Source organism: Mustela nigripes, chromosome 5 (assembly GCF_022355385.1).
Source record: "Mustela nigripes isolate SB6536 chromosome 5, MUSNIG.SB6536, whole genome shotgun sequence".
Lineage (NCBI taxonomy): Eukaryota > Metazoa > Chordata > Mammalia > Carnivora > Mustelidae > Mustela > Mustela nigripes.
The window spans coordinates 47,159,870-47,181,512 of NC_081561.1; the positions used below are offsets into that span (position 1 = coordinate 47,159,870).

The 21,643-nt window shown below is 36.5% G+C and overlaps 1 protein-coding gene and 1 pseudogene across 4 annotated transcripts in view; one reads left to right on the forward strand and one right to left on the reverse strand.

Moving 5' to 3' along the window:
* The window catches only part of ZNF451 (zinc finger protein 451), a 94,823-nt gene that overhangs the window by 1,781 nt on the left and 71,399 nt on the right, over nt 1-21,643 (reverse strand). For 2 of the 4 annotated variants that reach the window (XM_059400192.1, XM_059400193.1), the window contains exons 12-14: nt 21,505-21,635; nt 19,972-20,158; nt 11,467-11,535 (exon numbers count right to left, since the gene is read on the reverse strand). In XM_059400192.1, coding sequence (XP_059256175.1) covers nt 11,467-11,535; nt 19,972-20,158; nt 21,505-21,635 — 387 coding nt within the window. Of the gene's footprint in view, nt 1-7; nt 692-11,466; nt 11,536-19,971; nt 20,159-21,504; nt 21,636-21,643 lie in introns of those variants that run through there. The other 2 variants (XM_059400194.1, XM_059400195.1) reach the window with 2 other exon arrangements.
* Nucleotides 8,566-9,075, forward strand: LOC132017238 (large ribosomal subunit protein eL31-like; annotated as a pseudogene).

Here is a 21,643-nt window from a genome sequence, read left to right on the forward strand (position 1 = left end):
TGCATTAACAAAACAGAGAATTTTAATATTTAGGGCAGAAAACTAATAAACATGCTTTATGTAAATCTCATCAACTACATCTGTCTTTCCAAAAGGAAGGAAATACAAAGTTGAGAAACCTAGGATGACTTGGCAGTTTCTTATAAAATTTGAGTGTTTCAAAATAATGAGAATCTGGATATAACCTCAGATTGAATTATAATATGAGCTTACTAAAGAACTTGCAAGTTATTTCCAGTTAGGGACAACAGTCAAAAAACTTTTGATATCACTGACAATCACTTAAGGCAATGCATATAAGGCTTAAAATAGAAATAGAGAGTCAAAAGCATGAAATGCCAAAATCTCACAGGCATTAAAAAGTTTTTTTAAGCTTTCTAGTATCTCAGGTAAAGAGTGAAACTCATAGCTATATAATGTCTTGAGAAGCATATAATATATCATTCATTTAACAAATATTTATCGCATGCCCACTGTATACCAGGCAAAGGAATACAATAGTAAACAAGAATGAGATTCTTGGGTTTACAAGTGGTTTCTCCATTTCCTGGCCTTCACCAGCTTCTCACACCAGATTTATTTCATCCCATCCAGTCCAAAGTCTCTCAGAGGCTCCTTGGTTCACGGGTACCAGTGATCTCTCTAAGATGCAGCTACACCTTCCTCTCAGCTGGGATACTGTGTTATGTTTCTGTAATTTAAAATACTACAGGCTAGTATACACTGTATGTTAAATTAAAGCTAGATTCTAGGTCAGGGAGTTGCCCTAAGATGAATTCTAGGGATGAGGAAACACAAAGAAAAGCCAAGATGCTCTAAGCAAAGAAAAACAAGATGATAAGGCTTGTAAAAAATATGAAAACTTATTTATAAAGTTATAATAATTAAGGCTGTGGTACCAGTTTCTAGAAGATAATACAAGGGAATAGCTTTATGATCTTAGTGTAGGGAAATATTTATTAAGCAGAATTTTAAAAAATATTATGGAAAACTATGGTAATTTGGAATCTATTAAAATTACTTTTATCCATTAAAAGACACCATTAAATGAGTAAAAAGGCAAGACATACAGTGGGAAAAAATATCTGCAATACACGAACTTGTACCCTGAAAGAACTAAAAAATTTTCAACCCCCAAAAATCAGTTAAAGAAATCCAAAAGAGGGGCGCCTGGGTGGCTCAGTTCATTGGACAACTGCCTTCAGCTCAGGTCCGATCCTGGAGTCCCGGGATCGAGTCCCGCATTGGGCTCCCAGCTCCGTGGGGAGTCTGCTTCTCCCTCTGACCTTCTCCTCGCTCATCCTCTCTCTCATTGTCTCTCTCTCAAATAAATAAATAAAATCTTAAAAGAAAAAAATCCAAAAGAAACTGTTAAGAATTTTGAAAAGGCACAGACATAATGGTCAATAAGCCTTTTTCATCAGAAAAACAAAAATTAAAACCACACACATAAAAATAACCGTATATACCCATCACTAGCTAAAATTAAAAGACTAATTTAAATGACTGGTGAAAATGTAAATCAATAGGAACTCACATATACTACTGGGACCAAGAAAAAAACCTGGCAAAACCATTTTGGAAAAACAATTTGGCATTACCTACTAAACCTGAACATGAGTAAGCCCACTCCTAGGTTATATATTCCCAGAAATATGCATATATGTTCATTAAGAGATATGTATGAGAATGTTCACAGTAGCATTATCTACAATAGCCAAAAATTAAAAAGCAAATATCTAAATAGAATTTAGAATAGAATTGTGTAGGTACTAGAAATGAAGAAACCAAAGCTACATGCTAACATCTGGATGAATCTATAAAACAATGTTTAAAAGGCATCTAGGGGGTGTCTGAGTGGCACAGTTGGTTAAGTGTCCAACTCTTGGTTTCAGCTCAGGTCATGATCTCAGGGCCTCAAGACGGAGCCCCGTGTTGGGCTCCATGCTCAGCATGGAGTCTGCCTGGAACTGTCTCTCTTGGTATCTCTCAAATAAATAAATCTTAAAAAAAAAAAAAAAAAAGGCATCCAGACATAAAAGAATACAGACCATGCTCGTGCTTTCCAATATGATAGATACTGACTCTATGTGGCTATTTATATTTAAATCAATAAAAATTAAGATTCAAGATTTAGTTTTCCAGTTAAGCCACATTCAAGTGCTTAAGTTATACATGACTATTAGCAACCAGGTACAGATACAGAATTATTTTCATCATGACAGAAAATTCTTCTGGACAGTGATAAGTCTGTATGATTCAATTTAAATAAAGTTCAAAATCAAGCACTATTAAACTAGTATTTCAAGACATGATAGTGGTCACTGACAACTGGGAAGGAGTGTAGGGGAAGTAACTGGAAGAGGGAGTGAGGGGGATACTTCTAAGGTACTGGTTGTTATGGTTGAATTATGTTCCCCCCAAAACATATGTCTAAATCCCTAGTACCTATGAATGTCATCTAATCTGAAAAGAGGGTCTTTGCAGGTGTAATCCATTTAAGATGAGGTCACTAGGTTGAGCCCTAATCCAACACAACTGGTGTCCCTATAAGAAAGAAATGCCATGTAAGACACACAGGTAGAAGAAGAATATGGAGGCATGATGATGGAGGCAGAGATTAGAGTGGTATATCTATAAGCCAAGGAGTGCATACAATTGTCTATTAATAACTAAAAGCTAGGAGAGGGAAAATGACCCTCATAGATTTAAGGATGAATGGATAAGAAATCTCAACAGAGAAATCAATCTGTTTTTTTAAAAAACAACTCAATGAAAAAAATAAAAAAATTTAAAAACCCCAAAAAACAACAAAAAAAACCCCAACTCAATGAAAATTCTAGAACTGAGGGGCGCCTGGGTGGCTCAGTGATTTGGGCTGCTGCCTTCGGCTCAGGTCATGATCTCAGGGTCCTGGGATCGAGCCCCGCATCGGGCTCTCTGCTCCGCAGGAAGCCTGCTTCCCTCTCTCTCTCTCTCTCTCTCTCTGCCTGCCTCTCTGCCTATTTGTGATCTCTGTCTGTCAAATAAATAAATAAAATCTTAAAAAAAAAAAAAAGAAAATTCTAGAACTGAGAAATATATTTGAACTGGAAAATTCACTCAGCTTAACAATGGAGAAGGAAGGGGAAAAAAAATTAGTAAACTTGATGGCTGAACAACAGAAATTAATGAACAAGGGGGCGCCTGGGTGGCTCAGTTGGTTTAGTCTGATTTTGGCTCAAGTCCTGATCTCAGGGTCCTGTGATGGAGCCCTGCATGGGGAATCTATGCTCAGTGGGGAGTCTGCTTGTCCCTCTGCCCTTGCTCCATTTGTGCTCTCTCTCCCAAATAGATGAACCTTAAAAAAAATAATAACAGAGAAAAAAGATTGGAAGAAAATGAACAAACCTCTGGATAAATTTAAGAGACCTAACATATGTATAACTGGAGTCAAAAAAGAAGAGAGACCAAGTGGGGGCAGAAAACTGTTAAGAAATAATGGTTGGAAATTTCTAAAATTGTGTAAACAGGGGTGCGTGGCTGGCTGAGTCAGAATTTATAATACCTGTAGATGTAATACAAATGGCAACTATAGTGGAGAGACTTGGGGGCAGGACAAAACTAACCTATGGTATTAGAAGGTTTCTACATATTTTTTTTTTAAATATTTTATTTATTTATTTGACAGAGAGAAATCACAAGTAGATGGAGAGGCAGGCAGAGAGAGAGAGAGAGAGAGGGAAGCGGGCTCTCTGCTCAGCAGGGAGCCCGATGCGGGACTCGATCCCAGGACCCTGAGATCATGACCTGAGCCGAAGGCAGCGGCTTAAACCACTGAGCCACCCAGGCGCCCTACATTTTTTTTTTTTTTAAGATTTTGTTTATTTATTTGTCAGAGAGAGAGCACAAGCAGGCAGAGTGGCAGGCATAGTCACAGAGAGAAGCAGGTTCCCCGCTGGACAAGGAGCCCAATGCGGGACTTGATCCCAGAACTGTGGGACCACAACCTGAGCCGAAGGCAATGGCTTAACCGACTGAGCCACCCAGGTGTCCCGGAAGGTTCCTACATTTTAGATAAAGTGGAGTATATTAGCACTCAATACACTATAAAAAGCAAAAACTATACACTGTAATCTAGAGCAACCATAAAAATTAATACAAAGGGCTAAAAGCCCATAGACCTATTAAAAATAAAAACGGGGATGCATAGTGGCTCAGTAGGTTAAGCATCTGCCTTCGGCTCAGGTCATGATCCCAGGGGTCCTGGGATTGAACCCACGTTAGGCTCCTTGCTCAGCACAGAGCCTACTTTTCCCTCTGCTGCTATTCCTGCTTGTGTTCTCTCCCTCTCTTTCACTCTTAAAGAATAATAAATACACAAACAAATAAGATAGTAAAAACTAAATACACACAATACAGTAAAATATAGTACTATAATAATCCAAAAGAAGGTACAAAAGTAGGAACTAAAAGATAAAAGAGGGGACAAAGAGAAAACAAGATAGCAGACAAGAATTCCACCATGTACGAAATTACATTAAATATTAAGACACTAAATAATCCATTCTTTAAAAGTAGAGATTGTTACAGTAAGTCAAAAAGTAAGATCAAACTTCATGGTGTCTATAAAAAATGTACCTCTCCCTCTCTCAATGCCTCTTACCTCCACCCATATGCTTACTCTCTCTCAAAAATAAATAAAAATCTTTAAAAATATTTTCATGATTAAAGGTGTTACCAGAGATAACATTTCATAATGATAAAAGTGTCAATTAGGAAGACACATCAGAAATACAAAACAGAATTTTCCAATTAAAAACAGAACTTCAAAATATAAAAGTATAAACAGAATTAAAGAGAAACGTAATCTACAATCACTGATGAAGAATTCATTATCCCTACTGCAATACCTGATAGATCAACTAGATTAAAATAAATGAGTACAGATAAAGATTTGATATCAACCACCTTGGCCTAATTGACATTTATAAAGTATTCTACACAATAAACACAGAAAACACATTCTTTTCAAGTGCATATGTAATGTTTACCAAGACACGTGACATGTTGGCTGATAAAAATCTCAATAAATTTAAAAAGATTAAAGTTTTACAGAGTATATTCTCTTACCATAACAGGATAAAATTAGAAATGAATAGTAAGACATTCAAATATTTGGAAACTACACAATATACTCCTAAAGAGCCAACAGGTGAAAGAAGAAAATCCAAGGAAAATTAAAATATTTCAAATTGAAATATCTTTCAATTTCAAACAGCAAAAATACAAGATGTGAAAAGTCATGGAACATGGTAAAAGTAGAGGACTGACAAAGTTGTCTGTGGGCCAAACCCAGGCCAAAGACAATTTTTGTAAATAAAATTTTATTGGACATATCCACAAGCATTTGTTTTTGTGTTATGTATAGGTGTTTTCATACTGTAAGTTTAAGCTGAGTAACTGTAACAGAGACAATGTGAACTACAAAGTTTAAAATACTTACTACCCAGTTTTACAGGAAAAGCCTGTTGACCCTGGCTTAGAGGGAAATTTACACCTTTAAATGTTTATAAATGTATAAATTTAAACCTTTAAATTTAATGTATTTTCTCTCTTCCTTATGGTTTTCTTAATATTTTTATCTGTAGATTATTTTATTGTAATAATACAGTATATAACACATATAACATACAAAATATGTATTGACTATTTTTTAAAAGAATAATTTGAGAGAGAGAGAGAGAGAGCGCAAGCGCATGCACAAGTAGGGGGAGGGGCAGAGAAAGAAGGAGAAGCAGACTGTCCCCTAAGCAGAGATCCTGCAGTGGAGCTCAATTCCAGGACCTCAAGATCATGAGCTGAGCTGCAGGCAGACACTTAACCAACTGAGCCACCTAAATGCCCATGTATTGACTATTTTTTGTTTTATTTACTGTTTATTTTTAGAGAGAGAAAGAGTGAGCATGTGTGAACTGGGGAAGGGCAGAGGAAGAGAAATCCAAACACACTCTGAGCTGAGTGTAGAGCCCAATGCAGGGCTCAATCCCAGAACCCTAAGCTCATGACCTGAGCCAAAATCAAGAGTTGGACACTTAATCAGCTGAGCCACCCAGGGGCCCCTACAAAATATGTATTAATAAATAATTTGTTATTGGAGGCTTCCAGTCAATAGTGGGCTATTAGTAATTAAGTTTTTAATTACTGTGGGTGCGTCAGTGTCCCAACCCCATGCTGTTTAAAGGTCAACTATAGTTTGGAAAAGTAAACAAATGGACGACTGTAGCCTTCAACAGAACCGCAGTCTGGGGAAGAGAGAGATATGATTTCCAGACGTACTACAGTATTTGCATACCCAGTTTTCAACAACAAAGCACAAAGAATACAAAGAAACAGGAACATATGGCCCATTTAAAGGGGAAAAAAATGAGTTAAACTGTCCCTGAGAAAACCTAGACATTGGACTTACTAGACTAAGACTTTAAACCAACTGTTTAAAAAAAAATCCTTTAAAAAAAAAAAAGATTTTATTTATATATTTATTTATTTTATTTATTTATAAAGATTTATTTATTTATTTGACAGAGATCACAAGTAGGCAGAGAGGCAGGCAAAGGGGAAGGGAAGCAGGCTCCCTGCTGAGTAGAGAGCCTGATGAAGGGCTTGATCACGGGACTCTGGGATCATGACCTGAGCCAAAGGCAGAGGCTTTAATCCATTGAGCCACCCAGGCTGTGTATGTGTGTGTGTGTGTATATATATATATATATATATATATATATGTTTAAAATATGTTCTAAGAGCTAAAGTAAACCACAGACAAAGAACTAAAGGAAACCAGGAAAACAATGTGTGAACAAAATGAGAATATCAATAAAGAGACAGAAATTATGAAAAGCCACCAAATAGAAATTCTGGAGCTGAAAAGTGCAACTAAAATCAAGAATTCATTACAGGAGTTTAGCAAATTTAAACAAACAGAAGAAAGAATCAGCAAACTTGAAGACAGGACAAGTTATCCAGTTTGAAGATAAGAAAGAAAAATGGAAAAAAGCAAGCAGAAGTTAAAGGACTGGTGGAGCACTATCAAATGCAATAAGATATGCATTATGGGAGTCCAGAAGAAGAAGAAAGGGACAGAATGAATATTTTAAGAGATAATGGCCAATAAATGTCCCAAATTTGATGAAAGATATGAATCTACACATCTTAGAAGCTCAACAAACTCCAGGATGAAACTGAAAGTGATCCATGCTGAGACACATTACAGTCAAAGCATCAAAAGCCAAAAATAACACAAGCAGCAAGAGAAGCAACTCATCATGTGTAAGAGATTCTCAGAAAGATTAATAGCTTATTTTTCATCAAACCACAGACGCCAGAAGGCAGTGAGTTGACATAGTTAAAGAGCTGAAAAAAACCCTTATAAATCAAGAACTCTACGTCCAGCAAAATCAGTCTTCAAGAATGAAGAAATGAAGACCTCCCTAGATAAACAAAAGTAAGGGAGAGTCTGCTACTAGTCTTAAAAGTTAAATGACTTTTAAGAAATGCTAAATGAATCCTCAGGTTGAAATGAAAGAACATTAGATAATAACTGAAAGCTATATGAAGAAATAAATTAATATTTGTGGGAATTTTGTCTGCCTTAATTTCACTCTCTTTGAGAGGTAATTACAGTAGAATAAGAAAGAATTCAGTAATAGGAATTAGAATACTTACACATGAATCGTGCCCCATCATTTTAAGATTATGAATCTGGAGGCAAACTACTCAAGGTTTAGAAGACTTGTTATGATTAGAGTCTTCTCTTTTACCCTGTTCTTTAAACTGGCAACAATATGTTTTACTATTTATAAGATTAAGTATATGATGACTGCTATTATCTGAAGAAACTCTTAGGCAAATCACTGACATTTATAGAAAGATGGTTTTGCAATGGCAACCACCCACATAATGATGGTCTTTTTTCTTTTTTAGTGGATTGAGTGAAGATACCTCTAAGTAGCCATTCTCCAGAACAGGCCTTAGATGCAGAGAACAGTGAATAATAGTAATGATGATGATTAAAATCAAAACAGCAGCAGCAGCAACCAATACATGTACAGTTTACCATGTACCAAATTATTCTAGTAAGACAGGTATACTAGTATTCCAAGTTTTTAAAATGAAGAAACTGACACACAGTGAAGTTAAATGACTTGACCAACATTACATAACTCATAAGTAGCAGAGCTAGGTTTTAACCAAGACAGTCTGAGTCCAAAGTCTGCACTCTATATCACCACACTATGTGTCCTCTATTTCCCCTGTCCAGTATACAAAATAGATTACAGAGGATCTTTATGATTGGCATGGGTAGTCAGAGTCTGATATTAGTCTACAGAGAAAAAAAAAGAATGAAACAAATCATGGTGGTGGGAGGGGAGGGGAGATAAGGGAAGTAACCCTTCCTCAAGGCAAGAGTCACAGGCAGATTTATCCTGCCTTTTGCTACCATTTGTCAGGCATTTACGTGTTGTGTTGGGGAAGGAAAGAATGAAAAGAGACTTAAGTTATTTAGCTTTCCAACCAGGGCCCAGCAGAATGGCTTCTGCGAAGAAGGGTGGAGAGAAGAGCTGTTGTGCCATTGATGAGGTAGTGACCAGATAATACACCATCAACATTCACAATTGCATCAACGGAATGTGTTTCAAGAAGCGTGCCCTCTGGGCACTCAAAGAGATCCAGAAATTTGCCCTGAAGGAGATGGGAACTCCAGATGTGCACATTGACACCTGGCTCAACAAAGATGTCTGGGCCAAAGGAATAAGGAATGTTCCTACCATATCCATGTGTGGTTGTCCAGAAAACGTAACGAGGATAAGATTCACCAAACAAGTTCTACACACTGGTCACCTATGACCCTGTCACCAATTTCAAAAATCTACAGACAGTTAATATGGATGAGAACTAATCACTGATTGTCAAATAAAGGTATAAAACTGGGGAAAAAAAATTAAACTTTTTTGAGTTTTGCTATTAGGTTTGGACTAAAATATCACTTTGCTTTCATGCTGTAGGGTCAATAAAATCACCCACTCTTCTCCCAGCCAAATTGCCTCTATCTTAATTTCTATGATTCAGCTATAGAGAAGTGGGTCCTGGTAGCTCTAACATGTTCGGAGTTTGTTACAAGTTTACTCTTCAACAAACAATTATTTAGGGCTAAACACTATGTGCTAAGTGGTATTGAAACGAAAAAAACAACAAACAATCTTACTTCTACAGGAGATAAGACAGAAAATTTTTAAATCTACTTGATATGGTACAGAGGGAGCCTTGTGAATGCAGTAGTTAACTCTCTCTAAGATGGTAAATCTAGTACTGACCACCCAAAAATGTCTACAAAATGTCAGTTCTCTATGGTTCAACCTAAGAGATGATATTTGAGCTAGTTCTTACTGGGTGAAAGGGGAAAAAGAAGGGCATCAGAGGAACTGTGGAAGAGTCCTATCCCTTAACTTACATGGAACACTGTGTGTTTCTCAAACTTATTTATATAAAGCATCCAAAAATAAAGCATCTAACACTTTGATTTCTCAAGTTGATTTTTCCTACCTCATGATAACTGGTTAAAAGTTTAGAGAATCTTTTCTTGAATTCTTTATAGTAATCCTTTTGCCAATCTAAAGAATCACAAAAATGTAGAAACTCTTCAAATCATAAAATAACCATAGATAACAAAATGTTAGAAACTCTGGTGCACATTGCATTATACTTATCTCAGATTTCCTGGGTTAGCTAGGAACCATAAAAACTGTGAAGGCTTCCAAGAGTGGTTATTTAAAAGTTATGATTTTGGGGGCACCTGGGTGGCTCAGAGGTTAAAGCCTCTGCCTTCGGCTCATGATCCCAGGGTCCTGGGATAGAGCCCTGCATCGGGCTCTCTGCTCAAGAGGGAGCCTACTTTCACTCTCTGCCTGCTTCTCGGCCTACTTGTGATCTCTGTCAAATAAATAAATAAAATCTTAAAAAAAAAAAAAAGTTATGATTTTGTGTGGCACCTTCCATGGGATTAGTCATCAGTGGCAAATAAAGGTTGCCAAGTCTATTGCTTAGATGCTCAAGTTGCCAAGTCTACTGCTTAGATGGTATTTAACTTTTAGTGGCCTTGATAAACAACTTAGGGGGCATGTTATTTATTTATTTAGGTTTTATTTACTGAGAGAAAGTGTGTTAGCATGAGCAAGGGGAGAGACAGAGGGTGAAACAGACTCCCTGTCCAGTAGGCAGACCAACACAAGACTTGATCCTACAACCCTGCGATCACGGCCTAAGCTAAAGACAGTCACTTAGGAAGGCACATGCTTAACTGATGGAGCCACCTAGGTGCCTCCCACCCCCCCCCCCCCCCTTTTTTTTTTTAACTCACAAAAGTTCTTTCACTTGTTTAACTCATTATTATGTGGCTACTAAGCAGTGAGCTAGATCTTGAAAAACCATGTTGGGAAAACAAGTTGGTCAAAAAACTTGCTTCCAATTAGGCTGCAGATTTACTGCCAACTTTGTTTAACCACTGAATTTTGGCTATAAGAAAGAAAGATTAGAATTTTCTACTTCATTGAGTGGATGAATAAATTTCACTGCCAGATTCAAATTCCCAAACGCCTAATAACACAGGGCTTTAGTATGCTCTTAATTAAACTAATTACATTATGTGAGCGATCAAGCAAATACACAGAAAAGGAATCAGCTGGGCCATTTTGTCTATACTTGTTAAGCTACATTTTCCTCCCTATTTTCTAGTCTCCCCATTCCCACTCTCAAATATCCAACAACAAATACATTACTGGAATGTGTATTAAGGCTTCTACTGTTGTTCTTTAATGTTAAAGGTGCCAGTATAATGGTTTCAATTCTTCAGTGAAACTTAAACTAGTCTCAGAAATCATTTGTTTGCCCCCATGGTTATTAAAAAGCAGTCTGTTATGCAAAAACCAAAGTGAATAAATGGGCATACAACATAATCAAATAGTAGTACAGCCAGTAAATAACTTGATGTGAGGTTAAGACAAAAGTTCTTTTTAACCTTTGGGAGAAAATAGCTTTTCCTTTAAGAAGGAACAAAAAAATTAATTTATAGAAACAGTCCATTAATATTCGCATATAAGTGCTTGTTTTCATAACTCTACTGCTTAACTTTTAATACTCTTAATTTAATACTACTCAAAATAAAGAAAAATTTGGAAACCAAAACCTTCTCCTAGCCCAGGTTTTGCAAACTTTTTCTGGAAAGGGTCAGAAAATATTTTAGGCTTTTGCCTCTAACTCCTCTTATACGGGAAAATGCAAACTCTCCTTTAAACAAGGAAACAATGTTTTTGAAATTCTGGGGTAGGAGGGAGTAGGTGAAGATGAAGAGCAGGTGAAGAGGCAAGACAGGGAGCAATTAAAAAAACACACAGATATAGTCAAAGAGAAAAAGGATTAACTTCATTAGGTTACCTTCTGTGGATCTCAATTCTTCTTCTATTGAAGTATTTTTTATACCCAGGTTATCATCACTGTCACATTCTGTAAGGCAGAATCAATAAATGCAAATGTATTTCCGAAAAAGTTATTGTGCCCTAACTTACTTATTCTCAAACAATATTTTTGATGACTTCATCCATACCCAAGAGCTTACTAATTACAATTCATTAGTATTATACCATTTTCCTTGTAGGTTTGCTTTTTAAAAGTGCTTACCAAATACTACTTAAAACAAGTGGGGGGGGAGCTATTAAAATAAGTCAATTCAATTTTAGCTCTATACTCAAACTACTTGAAAAATTCATTTTAGCACACTGTTGATTAAATTCAAAATTCTATTATTTTAAAAAACTGGAAATTAAGAAAAGCTAGTTTGCTTGTTTAAATCTAGCAAATAAATTCCAAAGTTTAATTTGCATGAAATCATCTTAGAAATTTTTAAGAACAGTAAGATAAAACTCTTATTTTGAAAATCATGCATTCATTGCTATAGAGACCACAGGTTTAAGTCAGCAATGCCTCTTCGTGGCATAAACTCACTCACCTGACATCTTATATATTTTCATATTGAAAGACCTAAATCTATAAAAACAACATTGACTGACCAGGTATTGCAAAAGTCACTTAAAATTTTGAATCGGTGACCAAATACTGGATTTATCACTTTAACTACATTTAAGTCAATATATATATACCATAGTAAGTGAATCAGGGTTTAAAAAACTGAATATAAGTCATATGGACATATTTGATTCTGTGGAACACGTGTAAAAATTCAAATATACATTTAAAAATTAAAGATTTTTTAAGTGTTTATAATGTTTATAAACGAAAACCACTTATTTCATTTATATTTCTTTGCTGCAAAAATTTGTTTTAAGTCATCTTTTTGCCTTTTTGGTTTTTTGTTTTTTATAATGTTATATAATGAATTCAAGTATTTCAAGCAATGTTTTAGGGAAATAAAACATTGCGCTGACAATTTGAAGAACAACAAATTAAGCCTTAAAACATTAGGAATAAAAGAGAAAGTACCCAAGGTTCCTGTTATTATAATTCAAAGTTAGTGCCAGTCAAAAGTAGCATGTCTTAACTGGACTAAACAATTCATCATTGCATACAAGGCCTAAGGCAAAACTGTAGGTTTGAATCACAAAGATCATCATGATTTTCAGTTGCAAAAATTAAGAATGGTTTCCTTTCCCTCAAACAGTAGCACCCTGTAGAGCAGAGAAAATCAAGAATATTCTTTCCTATTTTCATTACCTTAAAAAGAATCCTATCATATAGATTTTCAGGATGGGGCCCAAAGTGACAACCTATAGATAGTATCATTAACAGGCTGAAGAAACAACAGGCAGACAGACTTTTAAAATTAAGTTCAACAATTATTTTATATAATGCCTCCTGGACAGAGCATATTTTCACAGCATAGCTAATCTTTTATATTCGGTATTAAAGATGGCTTTAAAAATTTGTGTAATTGGTATAGCTCTACGGATACCAACCATACTTAAGGCTTCCTTCCACCCATTCATTCCAAAATGAAGACATAAAGTAAAGAGATTTGACAAAGTCCTAGGTCCCGTCATATCAAGGAAAAAAAAATTCTCTTAAAGTATAGTAAAATCTGTTTTCAGTTTGAATTCACTAACTCATAACAGCCTCTGTTCAAGTTCATCCTTGCAATACCAAAGAAAAAATACTCTAGGTAAGTTAATACTTTACATAAAGCTGCAAGGAAGATTTTTAACTACTACAGAATATAAGCAACTTTTTAAAAACACACAAAACTGTTTTTAAAAAGAAAATTTTACATAAATCAAGTCAACGTTCTTCAACTAAGTTAGAAGATCGGGCTAAGTTCTGTTGTTTATTTAAGCACCCACAGAATTTTTCATGTAAGCAATTGTCACCAATGATCTCATAAAAAATGGTAATGTAGAAATTCAGTCACAGAAAAGTGAGGCTGAGATAGGCGCTTCTTTTATTATGAGATGAAAGAGAATTTAGTTCATTGTGCTGACCACTTTCCTTACCTATGTTTAATATAGAATCAGCAATATCAGAACCCATAATCAAATCTTTTTATTTTCTGCCCCTCCCATGCATCTTTAAATGTTATTTAAAAAACAAACAAAAAAAAAACAAACAAAAACCAAATTCTTATATTTGGTATCTTTACACAAACTCTGCAATGTCATTACACTGCAGCAAAAAGTCTCTCATATTTCTCAAGGAAATGGTTAGAATCAATGATTCACATTCTCTACATCATAAAATCAGACATTTTTGCAGTAAAAGCCTCAGCCTTAGCAGAAAATACTGATAAAAAGAAAAATACTTGCAGATAACTTATCTTAACCTTTTTGGACCTCTGCTCCCTCATCTATGAAATGGGATAACCTAACACATCCTACCTCAAAGTGTTGCACAGAGAAATAATGTGAAAGTTATTCTTTAAACATGTTTTTAAACATCTTCAAATACTACAAATATAAAAAGTAGCTAGCAGGGTGGTTGGCACATTATAGGCCTTCAATAAAGATTAGTTCCTTTTTTGGGGAGTCTGGTTGGCTCAGTCGGTTAAGGTTCTGACTCTTGATTTTGGCTCAGGTCATGATCTCAGGGTTGTGAGATGGGAGTTCTGCCTCGCCTCTGACTCAGCTCTGGGCATGGAGTCTGCTTTAGATTTTCTCTCTCCCTCTGCCCCTCCCCCTTCCCTCTTTAAAAAAAAAAAGTTTCCCTTTTATTTTTTGATCTTTTAAAAAGTAGGATTCACGCCCAACCTGGAGCCCAACACACGGCCTAAAATCACGACCCTGAGATCAAGACCTGAGCTGAAATTGAGCTGGATGCTTAACCAACTGAGCTGCCCAGGAGCACCTCCCTGTCTCGTCTTTAAAATACTCTTAAGATTTTATTTATTTATTAAAGAGAGAGAGGGAAAGTGGGAGAGAGGGTGTGAGAGCATGCAGGGGGTAGGGGTAGGAACAGAAGGGAAGGAGATGGAGAAGCAGACTCCATACTTAGTGAGGCGCCAACTTGGGGCTGGATTCCATGATCCTGAGATTATGGCCTGAACTAAAACCTGGAGTTGGTAGTTCAACCAACTAAGCCACTTGGGCACCTCTCTTCTTTAAAACAAAAATTTTAAGTGACAAGTTATATCCACATCTTTGGAATATGACTCTTGAGTTAGAATGACATATATATTTGTGAATAAAATGTAAAAGGTCCAAAAGAAGAGAAACTCTACCTGGCTCCTCTGATTAGAATTACTAGAAAGGATGCTAGAAAAGTATCTTGACAAGTTTTAAAATGGGGAGATGTACACTGTAACACAGAAGTAATGAAGGATAAGGGGGACAAAGGTGTAAGTTAAGGACAAATTAATAGATGTTTTAATATTTCTGTAGGGTTTTATACATTTATCATAGTTGTAATAAAAATGCTCGTGCTGGAATCCTGATGCTTAGGAGGAGAGAGAATTTTTATACTGCAAAAGCCATGACACATTCAATCTCAAATTTAGTCTAAAGGCTTACTTTGGGGGCACCTGGATGGCTCAGTGGGTTAAAGCCTCTGCCTTCAGCTCAGGTCATGATCCCAGGGTCCTGGGATCGAGCCCTGCATTGGGCGCTCTGCTTAGCAGGGAGCCTGCTTCCTCCTCTCTCTCTCTCTCTCTGCCTGCCTCTCTGCCTACTTGTGATCTCTGTCAAATAAACAAAATCTTAAAAAAATAAAAATAAAAATAAAGGCTTACTTTGCTGCAGAAAGTAAATGTTTATCCTAAGTCAGAGATCTAAAAAAGGCACCAGTAGTAAAGCTACTTGGCTGTTCCCTCCATGCCAAGCAAAAAAGTAACACCTTACGGCCAACTGACTGGACATTCATATATAAAATCAGCCTCTCTGAATCTCTTTATCTTTACTGAGATAAACACCTCCTGAAAAAACCTTCAAATTAACTGAAAAACTGGCAATGACTAAAAATAAGATATCACATAATCACTGATTCTCAGTGATTCCTCCTTGTTTATATTGGAAGCGCCAGTTTAATATCACTTTTTGGTCCAAATAATGGAAAATTTCTGAAACGTTAGAAAGAAATAAGAGGTTCAGGGACGCTGGGTGGCTCAGTCAGTTAAGCATCTGCCCTCAGCTCAGGTCGTGATCCCATGGTGCTGGAATTGAGTCTCACGTCTAGCTTCTTGCTCAGTGGGGAGCCTGCTTCTCCCTCTGCCTGCTGCTCCCCCTGCTTGTGCACACGCTCTCTCTGACAAATAAAATCTTTTAAAATATTTAAAAAAAAAAAAAAAGAAGAGGTTCAAACTTCTATCATTTCTCTATGCTACTGAGATTTTAAAAAACTGGAAAATCAGCACTGTCTCTAAATCAATGATTAATGTAAGAGAACTTCTCACTGGATGTTACTTACAGTATGAACTTTTGTAGTATCATAGAGTTTTGTGGTATGGTAATCAGGAGCCTTGGGACCACAAGTTGCATGTGATATTGTATATACATGTTCATTTTTGAGGAAAGAAGCATAGAAAGTTTTTGTCAGATTCTCAAAAAGGTCCACTGATTCATACCCCAAACCACACAGCCTTAGGAAACTGGTTGTTAGATATCCTAAGATAGGAAGGCTGTGCTAATAAGCTAAAAGGAAGGAGTTATTCTGGCATTCTTACAGAAACAATGTGTATTTGTGGACATTGAGAAATCTTCTAAGTCCCAAAATATATCAAGTATCATTTCTAAGAAAGCACTATTATTCAGGCGCCTGGGTGCTCAGTGGGTTAAACCGCTGCCTTCCGCTCGGATCATGATCTCAGGGTCCTGAAATCGAGTCCCACATCGGGCTCTCTGCTCAGCAGGGAGCCTGCTTCCTCCTCTCTCTCTTTCTTGAATAAATAAATAAATAATCTATAATTTTAAAAAAACTATTATTCTACTATTTACAAAGCCATTTGTAGGGAAAGTGATGGAATAAAGTCATCCAAGGACTGCTCTTTGATTTTCTCATTACAAAGTTCACGACTAGGCAATCTGATGTCTTTTTTTTTTTTTTTTAAGATTTTATTTATTTACTTGACAGAGAGAGATAACAAATAGGCAGAGAGGTAGGCAGAGGCGGGGGGTGGGGTGGGGGTGGGGAAGTAGGATCCCTGCTGAGCAGAGAGCCCAAATGACCTGAGCCGAAGGCAGAGGCTTAACCCACTGAGCCACCCAGGGGCCCTGGCAATCTGATGTCTTTAAGTCTTCCATGAGGAAAAAAAAATTGTCTTAAACTGAATCTGAACATACTGTGATTCAGTAAGACTTATTTTTTTGAATTTTAGAATTAGTTACAAAAGCATCTTCAAATCTAGGTGTAAATGAAATATCATGATTTAAGGACTGTACCCATCTCTGGCACTTCGTTTGGATAATTCCCATTACTTTAAGAAATGTAGTGGCTATAGCACATGAAAAGATGCTCAACATCACTAATCATTAGGGAAATGGAAATGAAAACCACAATGAGATACCACTTCACACCCATCAGGATGGCTATCATCAAAAACAAACAAAACAGGGACGCCTGGGTGGCTCAGTTGTTAAGTGTCTGCCTTCTGCTCAGGTCATGATCCCAAGATCCTGGGATCAAGCCCTGTGTTGGGCTCCCTGCTCAGTGGGAAGCCTGCTTCTCCCTCTCCCACTCCCTCTGCTTATGTTCCCTCTCTCGCTATGTCTCTCTCTGTCAAAAAAATAAAATCTTAAAACAACCAACCAAACAAAACCTAGAAAATAGCAAGTGTTAGCAAAGTGTTTTTCTACATCTTTGCTGGAACCCTTGTACACTCTTGGTAAAGTGTACAAGGTAGGGTACATCCCCACACTCTTGGTAGGGATGTAAAATGATACAGTCGCTATGGAAAACAGTATGGAAATTCCTCAAAAAAAACAAAACAAAACAAACAGAACTAGCTTATGATCCAGCTATTCCACTTCTGGTTATATACTCAAAAGATATAAAAGCAGTGTCTCGAAGAAATATTTATACACCTATATTCAAAAATGCATTATTCACAATAGCTAAAAACATGGGTATAATGCCAAGTACCCATCGACAGACAAATGGATAAGCAAAATAGAGTCTATACATATAATGGACTATTATTCAGCCTTTTTAAAAAGGAAGGAAACTCTGACCTTTGCTAGAACATGGATGAATCTTGAGGACATTATGCTAAGTGAAACAGGCCAGCCAGAAAGAGATAAGTGCTGTATGATTTCATCTGTATGAAGTACTTAGTCAAATTTCTATAGAATGGTGTTTTTCCAGGTGTAAAGAAAATGGTAGTGGAGAATTACTGTTTAATGGATATAAAGTTTCAGTTTGCAAGATGAAAAGAGCTCTGAAAATGGTTATGGTGATGGCTGCACAAGATGTAAATATAGGTAACACCACTGAAGTACATACTTCAGAATGGTTAATTAAGATGATAAATCTTATGTTCTGTATATTTTACCACAATAAAAACTACTGGAAAGAAAAACTAAGGAAAAATAAAAAGCAGTGGCTTGGAATACTTTTACGGTAGTAATAATAAAAATAGCTACTACTTATTGAGCACCCACAGTACTTTTACATACTGTGCTAGATACCTTATACATATCACTAATTCTTACAACTTTATAGATATAAAAAGTGAGGGTCTGAAAAAGTTGACTAACTTGCCTGAAATCACACAGTGAAGAAGCAGCAAAGATAGCCTTGAACCCAAAGCCCATGCCATTCTTTATGTACTGTACGACCTCTGCATTTCACAAAAATTCAGAATAAGGTACACAGGTGTCCCCCAAAAGCAATAAATTCAAAAGGGCACTGAATATGAATGAATAATTAAAACAACACCTAGTGCACAGGGGTATTCAGAGGGGAACAATCAGTATGTAACAATAACCTGTATCTTACCTCCAACTCTAATGTACCCATACAGACCTACTTATATGCAGCTCTCATTCCAAATAAAGTTGGTAAGAGAAGCAAATCCATAATAGGTTTCACAGTGACAATTACAAAAGAGATGTTCCCCAAAGCAGCAGCATAGGAGATGGAAAAAATGGTTGGCCTTGGGTGGCAAAGATAAAAATTTAAGTATTTTACAGGATATTAAGTAGATGTTGTTAAGGACTGGGGACAGGATGTCAAAAGAGTAAAAGAAAAAGGGATTAAAAATAAAAAGCAACAACCAAAGATAAGCAAATAGATGACAACAAAAATTACAGAATAGGAAGATAAAATTCAGTACTAAAACATGATATAAATATGCAAAAGAGTCAATTTTCCTTTAAAGAGCAGAGTTGGCCTAGTAGATTAATGAGTCCTAATTTTGCAGAAGTAAATTCATCTATTGTAATTCAGTGATGACAGTGAAATTCTTCAGAATGGGTATTCAAACTGTGGCTCCAAAAATGCTCAAAGAAAAAAAAGATAGGAGAGTTGGAAAACTTAGAGCATGTAGTAAAGATGCCAAAAACAGATTTTCATTGATGTCATTCATCAATATCTCCAAATCTCAGCCATGGCTGCAAACCATGAGGATACTTAAAAATTTGTTTTCTTCTACCCACATTTATTTCAGAAATCATGAAAAAAACTCATCTGAATCCCTAGAATTACATCCTTTCTTAAATACTTGTTAATGAAACTGAACATAAGCATATTCTTTCACTGAACAATATCAGAAAGTCAGAGAAGGAAGTGTAAATCCTGGGAATAGGACAGGAGGTACCTACTCCTCCCAAGGAATTAAGATCTCTCAGGACTTCATTTTTGTTCCTGTCAACCTCTTAAAATCATCTTTTTTTTTTTTTTTGCCATATTATTATTTATAGCTTTCTAGTTTCACCTATAAGCAATTAGCTTTCTGAATAAGTGAAGATGAGCTTGGTATTTTACAAGTAGTGAAAATCTGGATTCTGAGCTTTGCAAAATTGCATTAATGTATTTCAAATCACAAACATATATTTTATATACACGAATACAGATTTTATCTAATAGGTCAGAAAAGGCTCCAGAGGGGTGCCTGCGTGGCTCAGTGGATTGGGCCTCTGCCTTCTGTTCAGGTCATGATCCCAGGGTCCTGGGAACGAGCCCCACATCAGGCTCTCTGCTCAGCGGGAAGCCTGCTTCCCCCTCTTTCTCTCTGCTTGCCTCTCTGCCTACTTACGATCTCTCTCTCTGTGTCAAATAAATAAATAAAATCTTAAAAAAAAGAAAGAAAAGAAAGAAAGAAAAGGCTCCAGAAAATTCTAAACCCTAAAAAATAAGAGAAAAGGAAAAAATAAGTAGGAGAGAAGTAGGAGAGCACGATGCTTTAGTGAGCAGCCAATAAGTTCACTAGTGGACAGCAGTTTATTGGTTTCTCTCAGCAGTGAAGTCTCCTCCTCTTGGGCGGTTTGCACTGTGACTGCAGCTGCGTACCTTTGGTGGTATCAGATATGCTATTTAACAAGGCACACATCATATCTCCCTCTAAATGGTGAGGGTTTAGTATATGTGCTGGCCTCTGGGTCTTCTTAAATTGATTCTCTAGCTCCAGAAAACCTTGATCTCCTGAGAGGATGGTGAAAGGGATTTGCTTGGGTAGTTGTTCATCTAGACGGCCAGCCTAAGGTGGAATAAAATACATGTGTTGACAGAAATCAGTACTTGAGGTTTAAATTAAGTTACATCTATTTCAGAATGAACACATACCTAAAAAAGTATATTTACTTATTTTAAGATTTTATTACTTTTTAAAAATGAATCTGTACACCCAGTGTGGCGCTCAAACTCAACCCTGAGATCAGATCAAGTGTTGCATGTTCCACTGATTAAGCCAGCCAAGCACCCCAACAAAGGTATATTTAGCTTGTGTTCTAGCTCCCACCAAAGTATAAAGATCTCCCTCATAAATAAATGAAATATGCAATGTTTAATCAAATGTAGCCATCAATATCAATGCCAGATATTTTATATGCCACCAAGAAAGTAAAACAAACAAACAAACATAAACCTGGAATGCTATAAGGGCTACACACTTAATCTAAGGGTAAATAAGAAATAAATTTGCCACAGAGAAAGGGTAAGCAAGGTAATTTGCATAACTCAATCTCAGCACTGATAAAGGGAAAAGGAAATGTCTTATGGTTTAAAACGTAAGCAGCAGCTAATAAGTTTGCAGAGGGGACACCTGGCTGCTCAGTCAGTAGAGCATGTGACTTTTGGCCTTGGAGTCATGAGTTAGAGCCCCATGTTGGGTGTAGAGATTACTTAAATAAATAAAAAACTTAATGGGTGCCTGAATTGCTCAGTTGGTTAAGGGTCCAACTCTTGGTTTCGGCTCAGGTCATGACCTCAGGGTTGTGAGACAGCATCACAATGGGCTTGAAGCCTGCTTAAGATTCTCTTTCCCACCCTTTCCACTTGTCCCTCCCCACTCTCTAAACAAACAAACAAAACAAACTTTTAAAAACATACACAAAAATACCAAAAACCAAATTTGCTGAGTAAATTCATGCTATCAGTGTGACACATAAATCCTTAAGCAGGTAATTTAATTTAAAATGGGTCTCAGGTTGGTAGCTTCTCTAGGTAACTGGCAGAGAGCGAAGCAAATGCAAACCACATCTAGGCCAATGGTGATTGTTAAGGTGCCTCCCAATTTCAGAGATGTTAAAACGTGAAAGTATCTTAGCATACATCAAGTATAATGTCATCTCTTGATCATCATTCTATAAATAGTTAAGGGTCTACAATGAGTAGCTGACAGTCTGCTAGGAATTGGGGAAAAACAGTAAATAAGTATAATATGAGTCCTTGCCCTCACTGTCATAGGTAGAACCTGATGTAGAAGGTTTTATGCAAAAATACAGCACCAAAATATACTCTATAGCATCATTATGATCCAAGTAGAAAAGATATTCCAAATGGGTCAAAGGTTCACACTAGATTTTGTATAAAACAATCGCTCACATGCATACAGATGGCAAAATCAGCAGCATCTTTTCTTTTACTACAACGAGGATGAAGGAAGAAGCATCCAATCCTATTCAGGTAATTATAGATCTTACAGTTGTGTGGAGGCTTCCAATTGGTGTTTCCTCCTATTATT